This window comes from Osmerus mordax, chromosome 3 (genome assembly GCF_038355195.1).
Source record: "Osmerus mordax isolate fOsmMor3 chromosome 3, fOsmMor3.pri, whole genome shotgun sequence".
Taxonomy (NCBI): Eukaryota; Metazoa; Chordata; class Actinopteri; order Osmeriformes; family Osmeridae; genus Osmerus; species Osmerus mordax.
Genome location: NC_090052.1, coordinates 18,081,985 through 18,100,151, shown reverse-complemented (window position 1 = coordinate 18,100,151; position 18,167 = coordinate 18,081,985). Strand labels below are relative to the sequence as shown.

Here is an 18,167-nt window from a genome sequence, read left to right as displayed (position 1 = left end):
CTGAGCCATGAGTAATTTGAAACTCTGGAAGACAGACCTCCGAAGCTAACTGCCCCTGTTATGCTGCATGTTAGACAGCAGAATGGACCCTAATGTTATGACAATGAATGTTTTTTTGTTATTTTTTTAATGCATGCCATGCATACTATGGTTGCAAACCAACACCTGATAGCATGGTGAAGTAAAGTGTGGGCGCCTTAAAGATGATGCGTACATTGAGGTGAATGCCTGTCATATTTTCTTGACCTTTCCATGATCACCCCTCAACCCCATTCCAATGTCCTGTCCATTTATTAGATGAAACACAAAACAAATATCCGATCAGCATTTGACATTCAGCTCTTTCACATTAACTCACCACCTCTCACATTTAGAGAGAAACAGGGAAATGCTAGAACGAAACCATGCATCCAAAATTCTATGTAAATATCTGTCTGAAAAAAATAAACAGTGGGAGGGTAGCAAAGATGTTTTGGTAAAATTGTGGGTGAAAGTGAACACACTATTGACAGAACTTTCACCATCACCCCATCACCTCGGTCTGTCTTTCTATAGCTCTCCCCCTTCCAACTCTCTTTTTGTATTTCTTGACTACCCCCTCTAATCCTGAAGAATATACCTCAACTCCCTGCCCCTCACCTCATTATATAATCACCTTCCATTCCCTGTCTCTGTCCATTGTATACAGTACATATGAACCATATTCTCATTCTTTATTGACACTGTACTCACGATTATTGTCATCATTATTGATTATTCCAATTATGATTGTAATACTGTAATCTTTACCACCTTCCCTTACGCACAGTAGAACAACATTTTCTTAAAGTCTGAAATCAGAAAATTGGGGGAAAACATTATTATGATGATGATGAAAAGAGAAATGTCTGTATTATAAAATAAAAAAATAAGTGCACTATTATGATGATTATTATTATTGCCTGTGATAAATAAAGAACAATAAACTACATCAAATCAAATTAAGTTTCCTAATTATTATGTGGAGGGTATACCGGACAACATATGAGATGTATTATTGCTGTACACTAGAGCAGTATCATCAGTAGGATAAATTATTTTGGGGGTAATATCACTTTCCCTGCGTGCTCTAAACAGGCGGGGTTTGTGTGTGACGTCACCAATGTATAGAAGTCTTTTTCTTTTTTTACAAAAGACACTGCCCACTTTGTCTCACGGAAAGCAACAAAAAAAACAGCCGACTGGGCTACGACCTACTTCAACCTGAAAGTTTTTGCCAGGATACTTTTAGTTTAAATCAGGTAATTTTCTACACAATTATACGTTTTTCTTGTCTGTGATATTTGCTTGTACGCTCGGTTCTGGATCAGCTCCACCCCCCCCCACCCCCGACTATTGTCGTGTACGTAGGGTTGGCTAGATGCGATAGTATTGCTTGGAAAACCTAGTCTGTCTAGTCACTTTATTGGTAGTAGTTCCTGTTAATGTAACAGTGTACCAATTACTTATGTTTGAAATGTTTTCCAATTAACAGCTTATTGTTTGTTGTTTTATAGCCAACGTATTCCTTCTGAGGCTGTGGGAGGTTTCGGTTACAGCGCCACTTGTTGGCAAGAAACCTCAGCATAGGCTACAGTAGTAGAAATATGTTGCGAGCAGTGACCGTCAGGGCCCATTCTTTGTACCGACCTCAAATAATAGTTGCCTAACTAATAATTACTAAAATGTTTAAAGTGATGGTAACATAAAAGACAATTAACAAATAGTCTACACTTTATTGGGAGGAAAGACAAGGCAATCCCTCTTTTGTTAAACAATGAGGTTAGCTAGCTAAGTTAAATGTGAAATGGAAGGAATAGGAATAAAGTTTAGTGTACACAAACAAGGAATTTATTTTGGTCGGCAGGTGCATACAGTAAACGTATAATAAACATATATGAATCTTAAAAATATGCGTGCATTCCTTAAATATACAAGAGCTGATTGTATCCCTTTTTTATCTGGGATCAATGTGTTGTTCCCATTCTTAGTGTGGTAACTATTTTGGAAAGGCATAGTCCAGACAGACTGCCTGTAGGTGTATAATAATGTTCACTCAACACATGGCGGCATATTCCCGCCATTCAAACTCCCTTTGATATTCACGTTAAACCTGCTGTGCAACATTGTTTTATTTAGTGACTAGTGTGGCTAAATGGTTCCAGAAATAAGCTTCTAAACTGTACTGTAAGCCTAAACATGTAGGTTATCCACAAAGGAAACAATCCGAAATTCATCAAATTAAACAAAAGGTTCTCAAATGCCCATGACTTAACAATTTAAAGCCTAGGCTACTGGTCATCCCAGTACATTAAACGAGAAGCAGGAAAAACAACAGTTGAAAATGCAGAACTGCTATTTTCAACTAATGACTAAGATAATGACATGAACCATGAAACCCAGATTTACTGAAAAGAACACAAACCAGCAGAAGCCTGGTCTCCGGTTGCCGGATGGTTCGTTACACATAACAATCTGGGAAGTTGTGCTTGCAGAAAATAAATACTTGGCTGGTGACTGGACAAACCATCTGTCTGTCACTGTCGTCTCTCACGGGCAAACTTCAAACACGCCCATAGCTGCCAGTAGTTCCTCATAGGATGGTGATTGGTTCAAACCACTATGGTTCGGCCCCCAATGGATAACTCTTAACGTATTATTATAGTAGACTGCATACAAAAACAAAGTGAGGAATTTTCTTTTAACCGTCGGGCTGTCTCAGACCCCCCACATTGCGAAGGTTAAAAGAAAATGCTATTTATTGTTTTTGTATTGGGTAAAATTGGGTAAACACAACGATGGTTCGTTGTGAACCTTTGTATCATGTGCCCCGAAGGCAGCGATAGGAACAACATCAAATAAAAAATGGGGAGCTAGTTTGCCCATTTTGGATTTCTACCTCTATGCCAATACTTGTAATTAATAATATATTACATTTCATTATGTTTCATACCCAAGTTAGAAATGCCCTGTCTAAAACTATTGGGAATACAGTAGCTGTTAACTACTGATGGCGCATGCTTGATAAATGCATTAATCCAAATAACTGTTCTTTCAGACTCCATATAGGTTGTTAGCTTTCAAAGTTCCTCCAGGTAGATTACCACATCTAGAAGGTTACAGAAGGAAGTCTTACAGCTCTGTTAGCTGCTGTTTACATGACCCCAAAATATTCTTCTACAACTTTTATCACCTTCTATGTTTCTATGATATTTCCTTCCATAATACTAGACTTGCATTGTAAACAGCGTTTCTGTGACTGACTGTCTGTGTGGATGCAGTGTGTTAGTTGCAGGCTGTGAGGAAGACATTCCTTCCACATAGAGCTGAGAATTGTGATGCTAAACAATACACCCGTTTATGCTTTTCAATACCTCACTTGTTGTGTGTGATGGTGACTGTTTGTCTCTCTCATAGTTTTACTGTCAGCCCTTGTGTTCGTGCCTCCCTAACACCAATAGTCTTTATTATGTTTGCCTGAGATTGACCTGATACTTTTCACATTCCGCTCACTTGCTCACTCAGCCAGTGTGTGATAGACAGATAAGAGGAAGAAGGGAGAAATATGCAGCAATCAATCGCTTGGCTGGCTGGAGAGAACGGACAAAAATGACAACGCTGTGCACACAGTTGCTTTTCTCTCTCTCTCTCGCACATGCACTTTGAGACGCAACTAATTACATCATCTGTATAAGTGCTGTATGTGGATCAATCTTCAGTATGTGTCAGTGTGGTAAATGTGTGTTCTCTTGTGGCTGTGTGTATGTAACGGACAAACCCTGAATTCGTTCTGTTGTTATGCTGCAAACTGTTACACATCGGTGTTGACCTCATTGTTAATTATGCATGTTCACACATCCCACACACATACACGCCCGTACCCAATGTCCTCTCTGTTTCCTCCAGTCTCTGTTTTGAATTTCGGTTCATGAGGGGTTAGCCAACATTCTGGAATGTATGACACTTCAGTTATCTCCATGCAACTAGGAGACATGTTGACAGGTTAATTACAGTTGTTCGTTACAGAAGGATGCTCTTACAGAAGCAAACTTGCTCTACTCAAAATCCCAGTTGAACTAATGTTCTTTCAGATAGTTATTTTAAATAGACATTAGATATCCCAGGTCGGCTTTCACCTGACAATAAGAACTTGTTTATTCCATAGTGATCTCACTGAAGGTTCTTGTCGTTTGCAGAGTGATGGCTGAGGCCCACCAGGCGGTGGCGTTTCAGTTCACCATCACACCAGAGGGCTTCGACCTGCAACTCTCTCAACAGGCCCTGTCCCAGATCTGCCGGTCTGGCCTCCGCTCCTGGAAGAAGCGAGTCAGCCGTGTCAGGGTAGGGTGTGTGTGTCAGGACCAGGGCCAGCTATCAGTGTGTTTGTGTTTTTCAGTATGTATACATGTACATATTTGACCTTGGTGTTTTTACCCTTTGTCCACTGTTCTGTGTGCTGGCAGAACGGAGTGATCAAGGGAGTGTACCCCGCTAGCCCTTCCTCTTGGCTGTTTGTTGTCATAGCGATACTGGCAACTATGTACACGCAGTCCGACCCATCTATGGGCCTCATCGCCAAGATCCGAGAATACCTTCCCCTCAGGTAACCAATAACAATAATGCGACACAGTATTAAATGCAGCATACATCATACCTATCTCTGCCTGCCTGTTTACCTGTACCTACCTACATAAACTACACCTGCTAAAATCTGGAGTTGCTGGACGGAGTCTCTACTTGCTGGGTCACACACCTCATTGTGTAACAAACTGTTAAAATTTTTGGTTGTTTGGCCAATATTAAACGCCCTACATACAAAACCTTTACTCTAGCTGGCACTAGCGTTGATATGTGTCTTCTTCAAGTCGTAGGTGACTCACTCTTACACACACACCAAAACACACCCTTCATTCTACACCCTCTCCATTGTGTGCTAAAGTGTGTGTGCAGGTGCTCCCCGCCTAAATTCCTTTTCACCTCTGTCATTAATGGATTACATGAACCTGCCAGTTCTACAGTGTACCAGTAGAGGTCCCCTTAGTACATTGAACAAAGTGAGCTTCTCAAACACTTCTCTCATATTTTCTCCATAGTGTGGTGGTGTCACTAATGTACTATTGTCATACATGTTAATTGATTATATATATAATTTTACATTAATATATATATATATAAACATAAAAAAGTAGAGAGATTCAGGGGTAAAATATAAGATTAAAGATAGAAATTAACAAGCTAAAAGTTTTACCAATTGATTTTACTTAAACCTTATGTGACATAGAAAGGTGTAGTATTTTTATTTTCAATATCTGTCATTTTCTGGAAGCAGGCTACATTTAAGTAGCTGCTTGTATCTCAAACACGTTATTGTATTTAGTTCTAGGTGGATATTTACTGGATTTTACATTTCCCTTTCTTTATCTTTAAAAGTTTCTGAACATGATGTGGTTGCAGTTGTGGGTCAATTCAAGTGTTATATCTCAGTCTAAACACATCTTACTCCCTCTCTCCCTCCCAGCCTGTCTCTGAGTGTCCAGGGCCAAACCATGCTGTCAGTGCTGGTCTTCAGTACCATCTTGTGGCTCTCTCTGATCATGACGCTCCGTTTCTGTCTCAAGTTACTCCTCTCCTACCACCAGTGGATGTTTGAGCAGCATGGACGCATTTCAATCACCACCAAAGTCTGGGTGGTACGACTCAGCAATCCTGTTACTGTAGCAACAATATACATTATGTTTCTATTATATGATATTATATAACAATATTAGTAGCTAGTACAGCTCTATAGTAATAGGTATTACACATACTGTAGTTATACCAATACTACATTACTTGAGTAGCTGGGAACAATAAAATGCCTACCCTCCGCAGCATCGGATGTGGTACAACTCAACCACTGTTCTATGTCTTTTGTACTGGGGACTTAAAACTCCTTGACAAGGGTGTAATACTGAGCATTGTTGTCTTTTTTTATCTGTGTGGTTCAGACACTGCTGCGTCTGCTATCTGGCAGAAAGCCCCTCCTCTACAGCTACCAGACATCTCTTCCTATTCTGCCTGTCCCACCAATCAAAGATACACTACAGAGGGTGAGTCCACACACACACACACACACACACACACACACACACACACAACACCATGGCCATCTTCCTCACAGTGGGGGGATATTGTTTTGAGTGAGATGTATTCCTCTTTTTCCTTTCTTTAGTACCTGGAGTCTGTGCGGCCGTTGCTGACCGACCCAGAGTTTGAGCGTATGATCAAGCTGGCTGCTCAGTTTGAGAGCAACCTGGGAAACCGTTTACAGCGCTATCTCAAGCTTAAGGCACTGTGGGCCACCAACTATGTAGGGAGACAAATAATCACTTACACGTACAAACACACACACACACAGATTGAACAATAATGGCCACATGTATTTATAAATGTCAATGTGTAACTGTGAGTCACGACTCCCCTTTCAATCATCTTTCCCTTACACACACACACACGCACACACATTCATGTAGGTAAGTGACTGGTGGGAGGAGTACATCTACCTCAGAGGGCGTGGCCCCATCATGGTCAACAGCAACTACTACGGCATGGTAATGTCCATTCCTCAATCCTTCTGCCCTTTTTCTTTCCAAACTCAATCTCCCAAGATCTGTGACCAAACAATAATAGCTCTTTTTTCTTCCAATGGGTGATTTAAATGTCTTTATAACAAAATAATAATCAAATACATTTTTGTTCTCTGTTCTAGGACTTTCTCTACGTGACCCCCACTCCCATACAGTCTGCCAGGGCCGGAAACACCATCACTGCCCTGTTGTTGTACCGTCGGAAAGTGAACCGAGAGGAACTCAAGCCTGTGAGAGCATCTTGCATAATACTGCCTATTCTAACTGTTTCAGTGCCTGGGTCTGGGATATTATAATCATAACGGTAACAATGAGGACACACTTTGATATCCACTTGCTCATAAATATTTGTATTTCATCTTACTCTGTTTATCCTGACGGTCCAATCCTGAATCCATGAACCCTCTATGAGCTCTGGTGTAGTAAACATACCAAGCATATGCTTGGTATGGGGAGTCAGGTGGCTGAGCGGTTAGGGAATCGGGCCAGTAATCAGAAGGTTGGGAGTTCGATTCCCGGCCGTGCCAAATGACGTTGTGTCCTTGGGCAAGGCATTCACCCTACTTGCCTCAGGGAGAATGTTCCTGTACTTACTGTAAGTCGCTCTGGATAAGAGCGTCTACTAAATGACTAAATGTAAATGTGAATACCTCCTAGTTGTTTGAAGTAGCAGCTGCACTGTGTATATATTTTGTCAAATATTTTGAATTATTTGTCAGTCCAGCGGCTCTGGCGGTCCAACCCCTATGTTATGCCTGGCGGAAACATTGGCTGGACCTGATGTTTCCTCCAGGATCACAATGACTCTTATTGAGAGACTTGTTGCTCTTGTTGGTTAATTGTAACTGACTTAAAACTATTGTACTCGCTGTGAAATATACTTTTGTTGCTTGCTTTTTTTCCACAGGTACACCATTGTACTTTTTGAGGTTCATGTTGTTTAATTGTAACTTGTTTAACTAAACTCCTCCAAAAATGTTAGGAAACGTTATTTCGGTCGATTATTCCTCCCCTTCAGTAATACCAATTGGTATTGTATTTTATATCGTTGGAAAGCCTGATTAGTCACCTTTACAACGAGGTACAACTTGTAAGGATCGTGCATTCGTGAAATGAGCAACACAGCTAACAGTGTGGGTAGCGGCCCAAATAAATGTGCCAAAATCCCCTGCAATATTCTTCTGTTGGTATTCACTCTCGTTTTGAGTTGCTTGGTGGATTGGATGATTGCACTCTCCCACATTAATCAGGAAAAAACAACACATATTGGCCATTTTTACACTTTATTCATTTTACACTGTCAGGGACCTCAGTAGCGTGTGGAAGATCCATAGCAGCCACAACAGCTTGGCACCTCCTCCCCATGCTGGTCACCAGCCTGGTCACACACTGCTGTGGGATGGCATCCCATTCCTCAACCAGGATTTGTCGCAAGTCAGCCAACATGTTTGCATTGGTCACTCTGGCACGTACAGCACGCCCAAGCTGATTCCACTTGAAGCTCAAAATGAGAGTGAATACCAACAGAAGAATATTGCAGGGGATTTTGGCACCTTTTTTTGGGCCGCTAAAACACATGGTTAGCTGTGTTGCTCATTCCACGAATGCACAATCCTTACAAGTTGTACCTTGTTGTAAAGGTGACTAATCAGGCTTTCCAACGATATAACATACAATACCAATTGGTATTACTGAAGGGGAGGAATAATCAACGAAATAACGTTTCAGAACTTTTTTTGAGGAGTAGAATGCTCTCCTGGTTCTTCCCTTATTTTGACTTATTTGGTTTTCACAATGTATGCTTCATGTTTTGGCTACGCGCAATATTTGGGGCTGTCTTGTACTTTTGTAAAGAGTACTTTTGGAAGTCGCTTTGGATAAAAGCATCTGCTAAATTCACAAATGTAATGTAAATGTTATGTCTTGATTCCCTACGGATCTGGATCCTGTAAGCAGTTGTCCAGCCCTGTCTCCAGCTGGTGCCTATCCACCCCAGCTGGAGTCTGATCCCTCAGGGGTTGGAGTCAGGCTCCACGACTTGTGTATCTGGGCCGTGCAGGAAGAACCTGAGGGTCAGGGACCGCCAGGCGAGCCCCTAGTTGTTGTGGAAAATTCTCCACCTGTTTAATTTTCAACAAAGTTTGAACCAAAATACAAAGGATGTACAATCGCAACATATGTCTTGATCATGCTTGCAAGCAGACAGACTTTCTAACCACCGTGCTAGGCCTCTGGGGCGCAGCTCAGTGATGTACTCTCTTACAGGAGGGGATATGTGTTAGCACAAACAGAGGTTGGAACAAGTTGTGCAGGTAGAACAAACGGCCTTTAGCCCCTGAGCAGCTGGGACAGTTATGCTTTTCCTTATCTCTCTCACTCTCTCTCTTCCTCTCTCAGAGTCGTGTTCCTGGTACAGTCATACCTCTGTGTGCTGCTCAGTGTGAGCGGATGTTCAACACCACACGGACCCCTGGAGATGAGACTGGTAAGTCACACACATGCACACAAAAATATATATATACATCTACAGCTCAGGAAACTTTACTATTTATAGGTGTGAGTTTGGGCTTGTCGCTTGTAGGCCTCTCCAGGTCTCTGTATAACCATTAGATGACAAGATTTGGGAAAAAGCTGACATTTTTACTCGTTAGAAAAGAGGATCTGGGGGAGCTCGTGCAGCATGATATGACAATGATCCAAAGAGCTTCTTGTAATGTCACAGAATGCTTGGCTAAATGTTCAATGTGGTCTCAGACTTTTGGACCCTACTAGAAACTATTAATATGTCTTCAACATAGAAAACAGATATAGTTCCCTCTCTATCGGACCATCGCTGAGTTGTTTATGCATTTGTACATTTATAAATAAAAATGCATTCGTTCCCTCTCAGATGTGCTGCAGCACTGGCAGGACAGTGAGTTTGTAGCAGTCTACCATAGGGGGCGCTACTTCAGGCTGTGGGTGTACAAGGCTGGCAGGCTGCTGTCTCCTCGAGAGATCGAGTTCCAGATCCAGAAGATCCTGGAAGACCCCTCCCCCCCTCAGCCTGGAGAGGACAGACTGGGGGCTCTGACTGCTGGAGACAGGTACGTGTGTGTTTAGGGGGGGAGGGAGGGGGGGTGGGCGCAGCCGTGCATGCAGGTGTGGGCAGGTAGATCGTTGTGTGTGTGTGTGTGGGCGAGTGGTTACAGGGCTCAACATTAACATTTTGAAACTTACTGGCCCCAAGACAATTTTTTATTTATCATTTTTATCAAACAAAAAATGTTAATGTTGAGCCCTGCCTCTCTGTGTAATCCTGGACTCGGATTTAAATTTCAACTCTCACATTAATAAAGTGACCAAAACAGCTTTCTTTCACCTGAGGAATATAGTGAAGGTACGACCATTCATAAACCAAAATGATGCAGAGAAGCTTTTATGCTTTTATATCCAGCCGGCTGGACTGCTGTAACGCACTTTTCACTGGTCGTCCCAAGAAAACCACTGAAAGACTACAGCTCATTCAAAATTCTGCAGCTAGATTATTTACCAAAACTAAAAGGAGAGAACACATTACTCCTGTCCTAGCTACTTTACACTGGCTCCCTGTTACCTTCATAATTGACTTTATGGTCCTTTTCCTAACATACAAATCTCTAAACGGACAAGGACCTAGCTACATTGCTACCTCTCTTATAAACTATACACCAGTTAGAACACTGCGATCATCAAATGCAGTCCTATTAGAGGTCACCAGAAGCAGTCATAAGAAGATTGGTGATGCGGCCTTTGTCAATTACGCCCCAAAACTATGGAACAAATTACCCATAAATATTAGGGAAGCAAACACGCTAGACATTTTCAAAAGACAGCTTAAAACCTATCTTTTTACCAAAGCATTTCACAAATTTTATCCCAGAAGGGTTTTACTACTTTTATTTATTTATTTAAAATAAATTGCGGCTTGTCTGGGTTGTTATATGTTTTGGAAATTGCAAAGGCAGCTCGGGTCCAAGACGGATTTGAGATTTTATGTAAAGCACATTGAGCTGCAATTCTTGTATGAAATGTGCTATATAAGTCTTATTATTACATTGAGTTAGCAAGCCTTAGCTATTGCTTATTACCTGTTAGGCATATAAAGAGACTTGTCAAACATATCTGTCGACACACTGTTGTGAAATACATAGCAGAATCACTCATTAAAAGTAGAAAATGCTTTTTAATACCCCCCCCCACCCCAATATGGACTATACACTCTCCCAGAAAAGCTAATTACACATTTTTCTCTCAGTCTCCACATTCTACCAAGGTGAGTTACACTTTGAGCCAAAATGTGAGCCAAAATGTGAAGTAAAATTGTTTAATTGGTGATCAATTTAACTTGTCCTTGGTGGTGTACCAACAATGGCAATACTGGTGGAATGGGCAGAACTCAGTGGTAGATCATTTGACTGCAGATCAAGAGGTTGCAGGTTCAAATATCCCACGCACGTAGCCTTTGATAAAAGGGACTGCTACATAATACACTTAGCTAGCTACCAGTTTAAGTTAAATGTTTCTTACCGTTTTCTCATTTTGAATGTTTTCTTAATTGAATGTATGTACTATTGAATGTCTTTCAATTACAACCCCTTCCCATAGAATACCCTGGTCTCAAATGAGAAAGCAGTACTTCAGCTCTGGTGTGAACAAGCGCTCCCTGGACTGCATTGAGAGAGCCGCCTTCTTTGTAACTCTGGACGATGAAGAGCAAGGCATGATGGGAGAAGATCCGGTGGGAAACCTTGACCGCTACGCCAAGTCCCTTCTCCATGGAAAATGCTACGACAGGTGAAGAGAGTTTCTGTGCGTCTGTGTGTTTTCAATTGTGTCTTTAGTATTCACTCAAGAGCAGTAGGGTTTCACTCAGGGGTAGTAGATGTTCTCTCATGGACAGGGGCTCCCAACAGAGTCAATTCAGAGTTAGTGAAGGAACATTGTTGACCTGGTTATGAGCCCTTTTTCCTTCTGTTCATTTGGGATTAAACACTGCCTCAATAACATGGAACAGCCGTGTTTTAGATTTGTTGCAACATTTCTAATTGTGACCTCTCTTCATTTCCTTTGTTTTCTGTCCCCCTCAGGTGGTTTGATAAGTCTTTCTCCATAGTAGTTTACAAGAATGGGAAGAATGGGCTGAATGCAGAGCATTCCTGGGCAGATGCACCCACCGTGGCACATCTGTGGGAGGTGTGTAGTACGCTCTGACGACATACAATTCGTAAGGGATAATGTATAGAACGCCGGTCATTATCGGGAAAATAAGCCCCGACAGGGCGAACAGCCCCCCGACGCGAAGCGGAGGGGTGTAGCTTTGCTCTGAAGGGGCTTATTTTCCCTTCTCCCTTCTGGGGGGTGCTGGTGATAAATCTTGCCTAGGGCGCCAAATGTGCTAGGACCGGTACTGAGCAACGGTCAAATATGGAAAAATAGTTGACCACAGAACGTTGGGAAGCCCCATTCAAGTGAATGTATAGGGGGAAAGAAATATGAATGATGGATTGTTTTGTAGCCAGAATGAACACAAGTTTAAATGGCTAGAATCCAACAAATCTGGCGGGCGGCTGGAGCTTCGGGTTTGAAGTGCCACAAAAGGGTATCATTGAAAATGGGTAAATTTCGCAGTAATTAAACATTGTGGTCTACCTATCATAGGTCATACATACCTTCATACATGTGGAAGGGTGGCACTGTTTGTCTCTGGGTTGTTCAGCATAAATATATTTAGATGTAGTTTTACTGTTGTATCTAGCTTTTACTGTTACCATAGATTTACTGTTGTTGTATATGTGAGCAAAAAATGGCAGGCTGTTTTTGTTGTCTTTGTGCTTGTGTGGGAATGTAATTTGTATGTAAAAGTCGGTCTCTCTCCCCCCAGTACACTTTGGCAACAGACGCCTTTCAGCTCGGCTACACTGAAGATGGACACTGTAAAGGAGAGGTAGAGCGCTCCCTTCCCCACCCCCAGAGACTGGCCTGGGATATTCCTTTGGAGGTTTGTGAAAGCATCTGTGTGTGATTACAGCAGGAAATGTCTGGGAACTAATTAGTGCGCACCATACAGGAAGTGCAGTTTCAAAAACTAAATCTGCTGTGATACTGATAGGGAGTCAAGACATTTTGAAATGAACGGAGGCTTTCTGCGTCCTCCATTCAGATCTTTATCAAAGTGGAAATTTGATCAATTACCCACTTTTCCCACAGCCTGGCTCTCCTGCAATGGGCTAAAACAAGACACTCTGAACCATTACAATTTCTATTCAATTCAAGTTTATTGTCATATGTACAGGATACACAAGTATACAAGTACCATCAAAAGCTTTGTGCCTCTGAGCTACCTACAACAGTGCAGTTTTAAATAATCAAATAGATAGTAGGGGACAATAATAACAATAAATATAAGATAATAATAATAAAAAACTATATTATTCACAATATTCACTGATCAATGTAATGAAACAGTGAGGGTAGGCAGTTGCAAGGTGGTTATAATAAGTGCAAATGTGCAAAGTCCATTTGGAAAGCCCCTAAGAGTAAAGCCATGTCTACCTGGATATATTGGCTAATGGACTAGATTAAGAGTTGCCCGCAGCCCACTGTGGAAGATATCCACCCACACAAACACACACATATAAATAAAAAATTAACTAGGGGATTTTTGGGGACTTCCTGCCATTGTTAATTATTATTTGGTTATTGCATATGTCCCAGTGCTTGGGCATTTCAGTGTTGATCTATCTCAGTGAAGGTGACACATGTGAATCATCATCACATTGTGATCTACCCACTGTAAAGGTTGAATTACTAATTTCCATGAAGTCAGTTATACTTTTGATAAAGTGCCATTCCACAACAAATTGTCTCTCTATAACTGCTCTCTCCCACTCACTCTCTCTTTTTCTTATTTAAATCAACCTGATAAAATTATTGGGCAATGATGAACAAAGTGTTGTGTCCGTCTCTTCATAAACGGAGTGACTAAGTTCAGTTGAGTTCTGGATTTAAATTCGTATTTATCAATCTGCAGATTGGGAGAGAAAACCAGACCTCTGACAATAAATGACAACACGACACCAGGCTTAGGTCTCAATCATGTCTCTCTCCGCTCTGATAGCCGGAGGACCATCTTTTATAGGGCACAAGAATGTAAACATAGATAGTGACAGTCAGGCAGTAATGACGTTACAACAGTCTCAGAGAAACAGATTCACTGCTCCCAACACATGACAACTCTCAGACTAGAGTGTTCATAGTTGGAGCTCTCCTTGTAGTCATGACAAGGGACGTTTAGCCAGTACTTTCTCCTGACCCCGAACATCTATTAACCTGACACATAGACACAATATACTCTTATTAATAGCAAGCTTACATGAGAACGTACTAACTAGTATCCAATGACTAGTTCTATTGATTAGTGAATAATGTAAGCACACAGGAAATCCCAATTTCTTCCACAGCAACTATAACTCATTTGTTGATGCTGAATGTTAACGTATTAATATAGCAAACAGAAATCTTTTCAAATGCCAAGTGAATCAAATGCCACTGTGGATGTCACACCCTAATTCTATTCACCTGTGCTGCTACCTGCCCCACCCCACCCCCCCACACTCCAGGTGCTCCATATGTTCTGATTGTTTTCCTTGTGTATTTAACCTCTGTGCTGCTACTTGCCCCCCCCACCCTCCCCCCCCACTCCAGGTGCTCCCTATGTTCTGATTGATTCCATGTGTATTAAACCTCTCTCTCTCGATAAGTCTGTGCCTGCCTCTGCTGTCTGCATTTGGGTCTTGGCCTGAGCCAGTGTGTACACAGTAACTCATAAACTGCAGTCAGGGACCTCTGAACACTGAGCCTTGTGTTTTATTTCAGGAGGGAGTCAGGTGGCTGAGCGGTTAGGGAATCGGGCTAGTAATCTGAAGGTTGCCAGTCCGATTCCTGGCTGTGCCAAATGACGTTGTGTCCTTGGGCAAGGCACTTCACCCTACTTGCCTTGGGGGAATGTCCCTGTACTTACTGTAAGTCGCTCTGGATAAGAGCGTCTGCTAAAAGACTAAATATAAATGTAACTTTCAGAGTAACAGGGCCTTTGAACAAAGACACTAACTCAACATGCTAAAACTGAGTTTAGAAATTGATGTCAGACAGATTTGCCCAAATGTGCACTTCCTCCTATCCTAGTCATTATTCGTGTAATGGTATGATTGTTGTAAAGATGGTAAGGTCTTCCCACCACCACCCTGATTCCTCAGGTACAGGAGCAGGTGTCCAGCTCTCTAGCTGTCGCTCAGGCTTTAGCAGACGATGTTGATTGCCACGTGTTCCCCTTCCGGGACTTTGGGAAGGGAAGGATTAAGAAGCTCAAGATCAGCCCGGATGCCTTCATTCAGTTGGCGTTGCAGCTAGCTTACTACCGGGTGAGACTCTGATGGGGGGGGGGGGGGGTTGAATTCAGACATGGAGACAACTTATGGGATGCCTGTAAACGGCAACACAGCAGATTGATACATTTGCTAACCGTTGTAAAGATATGTAGCAGCATGTATTTAAGAGATAACAGGTAAAAGTTTGTCTGATTTGTCTCGGAGCCGTTAAAAGGTTGCTCTACAGGTTAGGCTCTTCGGAGTTATGATTCATGTCTCTGAAGTTTCTAAAGTCAGATATTGTTCTTTAATACACTGCAATACACCACCTAGTACTTTCCACCACACATACAATATAATATTAAATACAAATATTGATCTTGCCAAAGAGGAACAGTTGTGATAATTGGTCTGTAAGTAAATGCAAAAATCTGACCGCTTCTCCCAATCTTTTATGTTCCAGGACAGGGGAGGCTTCTGCCTAACCTATGAGGCGTCCATGACCCGCCTGTTCCGTGAGGGCCGGACAGAGACCGTGCGATCCTGTTCCAATGAGAGCTCTGCCTTTGTCAGAGCTGTGGAGAGTGGCGAGGTGCCTTTAAATACATTCTGTGTAGATCCTCAGTCATTACTATCCTTCTGTATTCCTCCACATTCAGATACCGAGGTGGTACTGTTTACACCCAAGACTCCTTCTATTTATAAAGTGTGGTTTTATGTCACGGGTTTCTTCCATCCAACTACTCTTACGCTTCTGCATCCATGAAAACAGTACATCTGTGAAAGTAAAACTGTATCAAAATGCCATTTGTGCCTGAGGAGAGGGCAAAGTAATAACTAAAGTTTGTTGAGGCTTAACATTTGATTGTGATGGAGGTGATAAATGTCAGAGACTTGATTCATCCTACTACTTATTAACTAGCAGTTTGTCTCACAGGCAGTAGAGAACTGCAGGAAGCTTTTCCGATTGGCTAGCGAAAAGCACCAGAACCTCTACCGTTTGGCTATGACGGGATCGGGCATTGACAGGCACCTGTTCTGCCTGTACGTGGTTTCCAAATACCTTGGGGTGGAGTCGCCATTTCTAAAGGAAGTATGTGTCAGTGGCTTGTTAGAGATCGGTCAGACCCTACAAAATATTCAGACAAAACTATGCTAACCTGTGCATCCTAGACGCACCTTTCAGATTCCCATTAAAAACCTATCTTGAAGACCTGTGCTTTCTCTTGGTATAATCAAAGGTTTCTGGTCTCTTCATCCAGGTGCTATCAGAACCGTGGCGCCTGTCGACCAGTCAAACTCCAGTCCAGCAGCTGGAGCTGTTTGACATGAAGAACCACCCTGAGTTTGTCTCTCTAGGGGGAGGCTTTGGCCCCGTGAGTACCCTCACAAATGACAGTCTACCAGCTCAAGCTAACCTGCACTTCTGGGTGCTTTACATATCTGTATTGGTCCGTGAAGTCAGTTAATTCTGATTGGTCTGAAGTCAGTCTGATTAGTTCTGACACACACCACTAAGCTGACCTAGAGTGCAACACTGGTAGACTAATTTAGGATTGTGGCTAGTGTAACTGTCTATCTGACACCTCGCATCACCGTGCATCTCTTTTTTTCTCCTTTATCTCTCTTTGTTACTGTGTCTCTGTCTCTCTTTATCTGGCTGTCTCTCAGGTGGCAGACGATGGTTACGGAGTATCCTATATCATTGTTGGAGAAGACATGATCAACTTCCATGTATCCTGCAAACGCTCCTTTGCCGAAACGGTATGTACATCCTTTTTAGTTGCTTATGTCCTTGATTTATGTCAGTGTCAGAATAAAAAGTCATTCGACCAATCAGTTGAACAATGACTCTTTCTACCTCTTCAGGACTCCCACAGATTTGGAGCCCGGATCAGCCGCGCCTTACTGGATCTGCTCTTGTTGCTCTCCCCCGAGGCCAAAGCACCCGCCACAGAGGCCCCCCAGGCCAAGAAACAAAACTAACCGACTGCCATGACTTGACCAACCTGCTGTTGCATAACATGTCGTTGCTGTCTGTGCCTGACCAGGTTAAATAACCATACAGCAATTGGCCATCTGATTAAAGGTGTTAAAGGTGTATTGAGGCACCCTTTGAGGTCTTAACCTTTTATTCTAACATGGTTTGGTGTGGTTAATCTACAATTTGGGACAAGACTCAGTCAGTTGAGGAGTAAACATGAGAATGTGATGAACACGGTTAAGTGTGAGCTAAACCAGATGTAGGGTGGAGATTCATGAATCTACTGGGAAATGGGACATTTCTCAATACCAAAGAACTACTTTGCAGTGGTTTGGAGGAATGAGGGGTGTAGAACTGTACTTGAATATTTTTACTTTCAGTTAAAGTTGACCATGGTTAAAGTCAATTCTTCTTGTGTGAGATGTTTACTTAGTTTAGCTTGTCCGGTGACCTACCAGGGATAGTCTCAGTAACAATAATACATGCTCATTTTGTGACATGCCATATCAAAAGTAATGTTAGTCCTTAAAGTGGATCAAATAAATATTTGACCCAGCTCCTTTGTGATCATACATTGAATGGTTTATTTACTCTTGTTGCTCTTTTGACTACATCAGATTTCTCTAAGGCCAGCAGTGCTTTTATTGAAGGATCGATGACCCATGGTGACCATCTTTTCCATTACAAATGTCTATAGCATTGCTAATTCTACTATGAGCTGTGGGTCAGCATTGGCATGTGTCGAGAATTATTGTGGAATTAAATTACATCTTGTTTGTAATGCTTCCAGTTCAGTTGTTTTAGGGGGGTATTGAGGAATTATATCCCAAGTACCCCGCCAATATTGTGTGGATGGATGTGGGATGTGAAATGTGCCTGATTTTATTATTTTATTTATTTTGTTTTAATTTGATTTGATTGCCAGATGGTTAATGCTTAAATAATGTGGTTAATCATGTGCAAAACGTTTACAGACTTAACTGCCGTTGACTTGGTTATGGCTGCAGGGGGTTAAATATTGGCTAAACAACCAAAACGAATTCCCCTATGGTTTAAAGGAAGATGGGAAACTGAACAGTGTATTAACATGAACCAAATAATGCCAATACCAATGGAATTACAGTTATTTGACTATGGGTTAAATCAGAGCAA

At 41.9% G+C, this 18,167-nt stretch overlaps 1 protein-coding gene across 1 annotated transcript; it reads left to right on the top strand.

The window, feature by feature from the left end:
- The first annotated feature begins 1,177 nt into the window (after nucleotides 1-1,177).
- Nucleotides 1,178-17,796, top strand: cpt1a2b (carnitine palmitoyltransferase 1A2b). The gene is made up of 19 exons (XM_067230844.1): nucleotides 1,178-1,280; nucleotides 4,215-4,359; nucleotides 4,482-4,621; nucleotides 5,537-5,708; nucleotides 6,006-6,107; nucleotides 6,230-6,367; nucleotides 6,531-6,608; nucleotides 6,767-6,874; nucleotides 9,042-9,129; nucleotides 9,535-9,730; nucleotides 11,271-11,459; nucleotides 11,753-11,858; nucleotides 12,547-12,663; nucleotides 14,921-15,085; nucleotides 15,495-15,623; nucleotides 15,969-16,124; nucleotides 16,294-16,407; nucleotides 16,703-16,795; nucleotides 16,901-17,796. The coding sequence occupies exons 2-19, from the start codon at nucleotides 4,219-4,221 to the stop codon at nucleotides 17,015-17,017; spliced, it is 2,349 nt and encodes a 782-aa protein (XP_067086945.1). The 5' UTR covers nucleotides 1,178-1,280; nucleotides 4,215-4,218; the 3' UTR covers nucleotides 17,018-17,796.
- The last annotated feature ends 371 nt before the right edge of the window (nucleotides 17,797-18,167 follow it).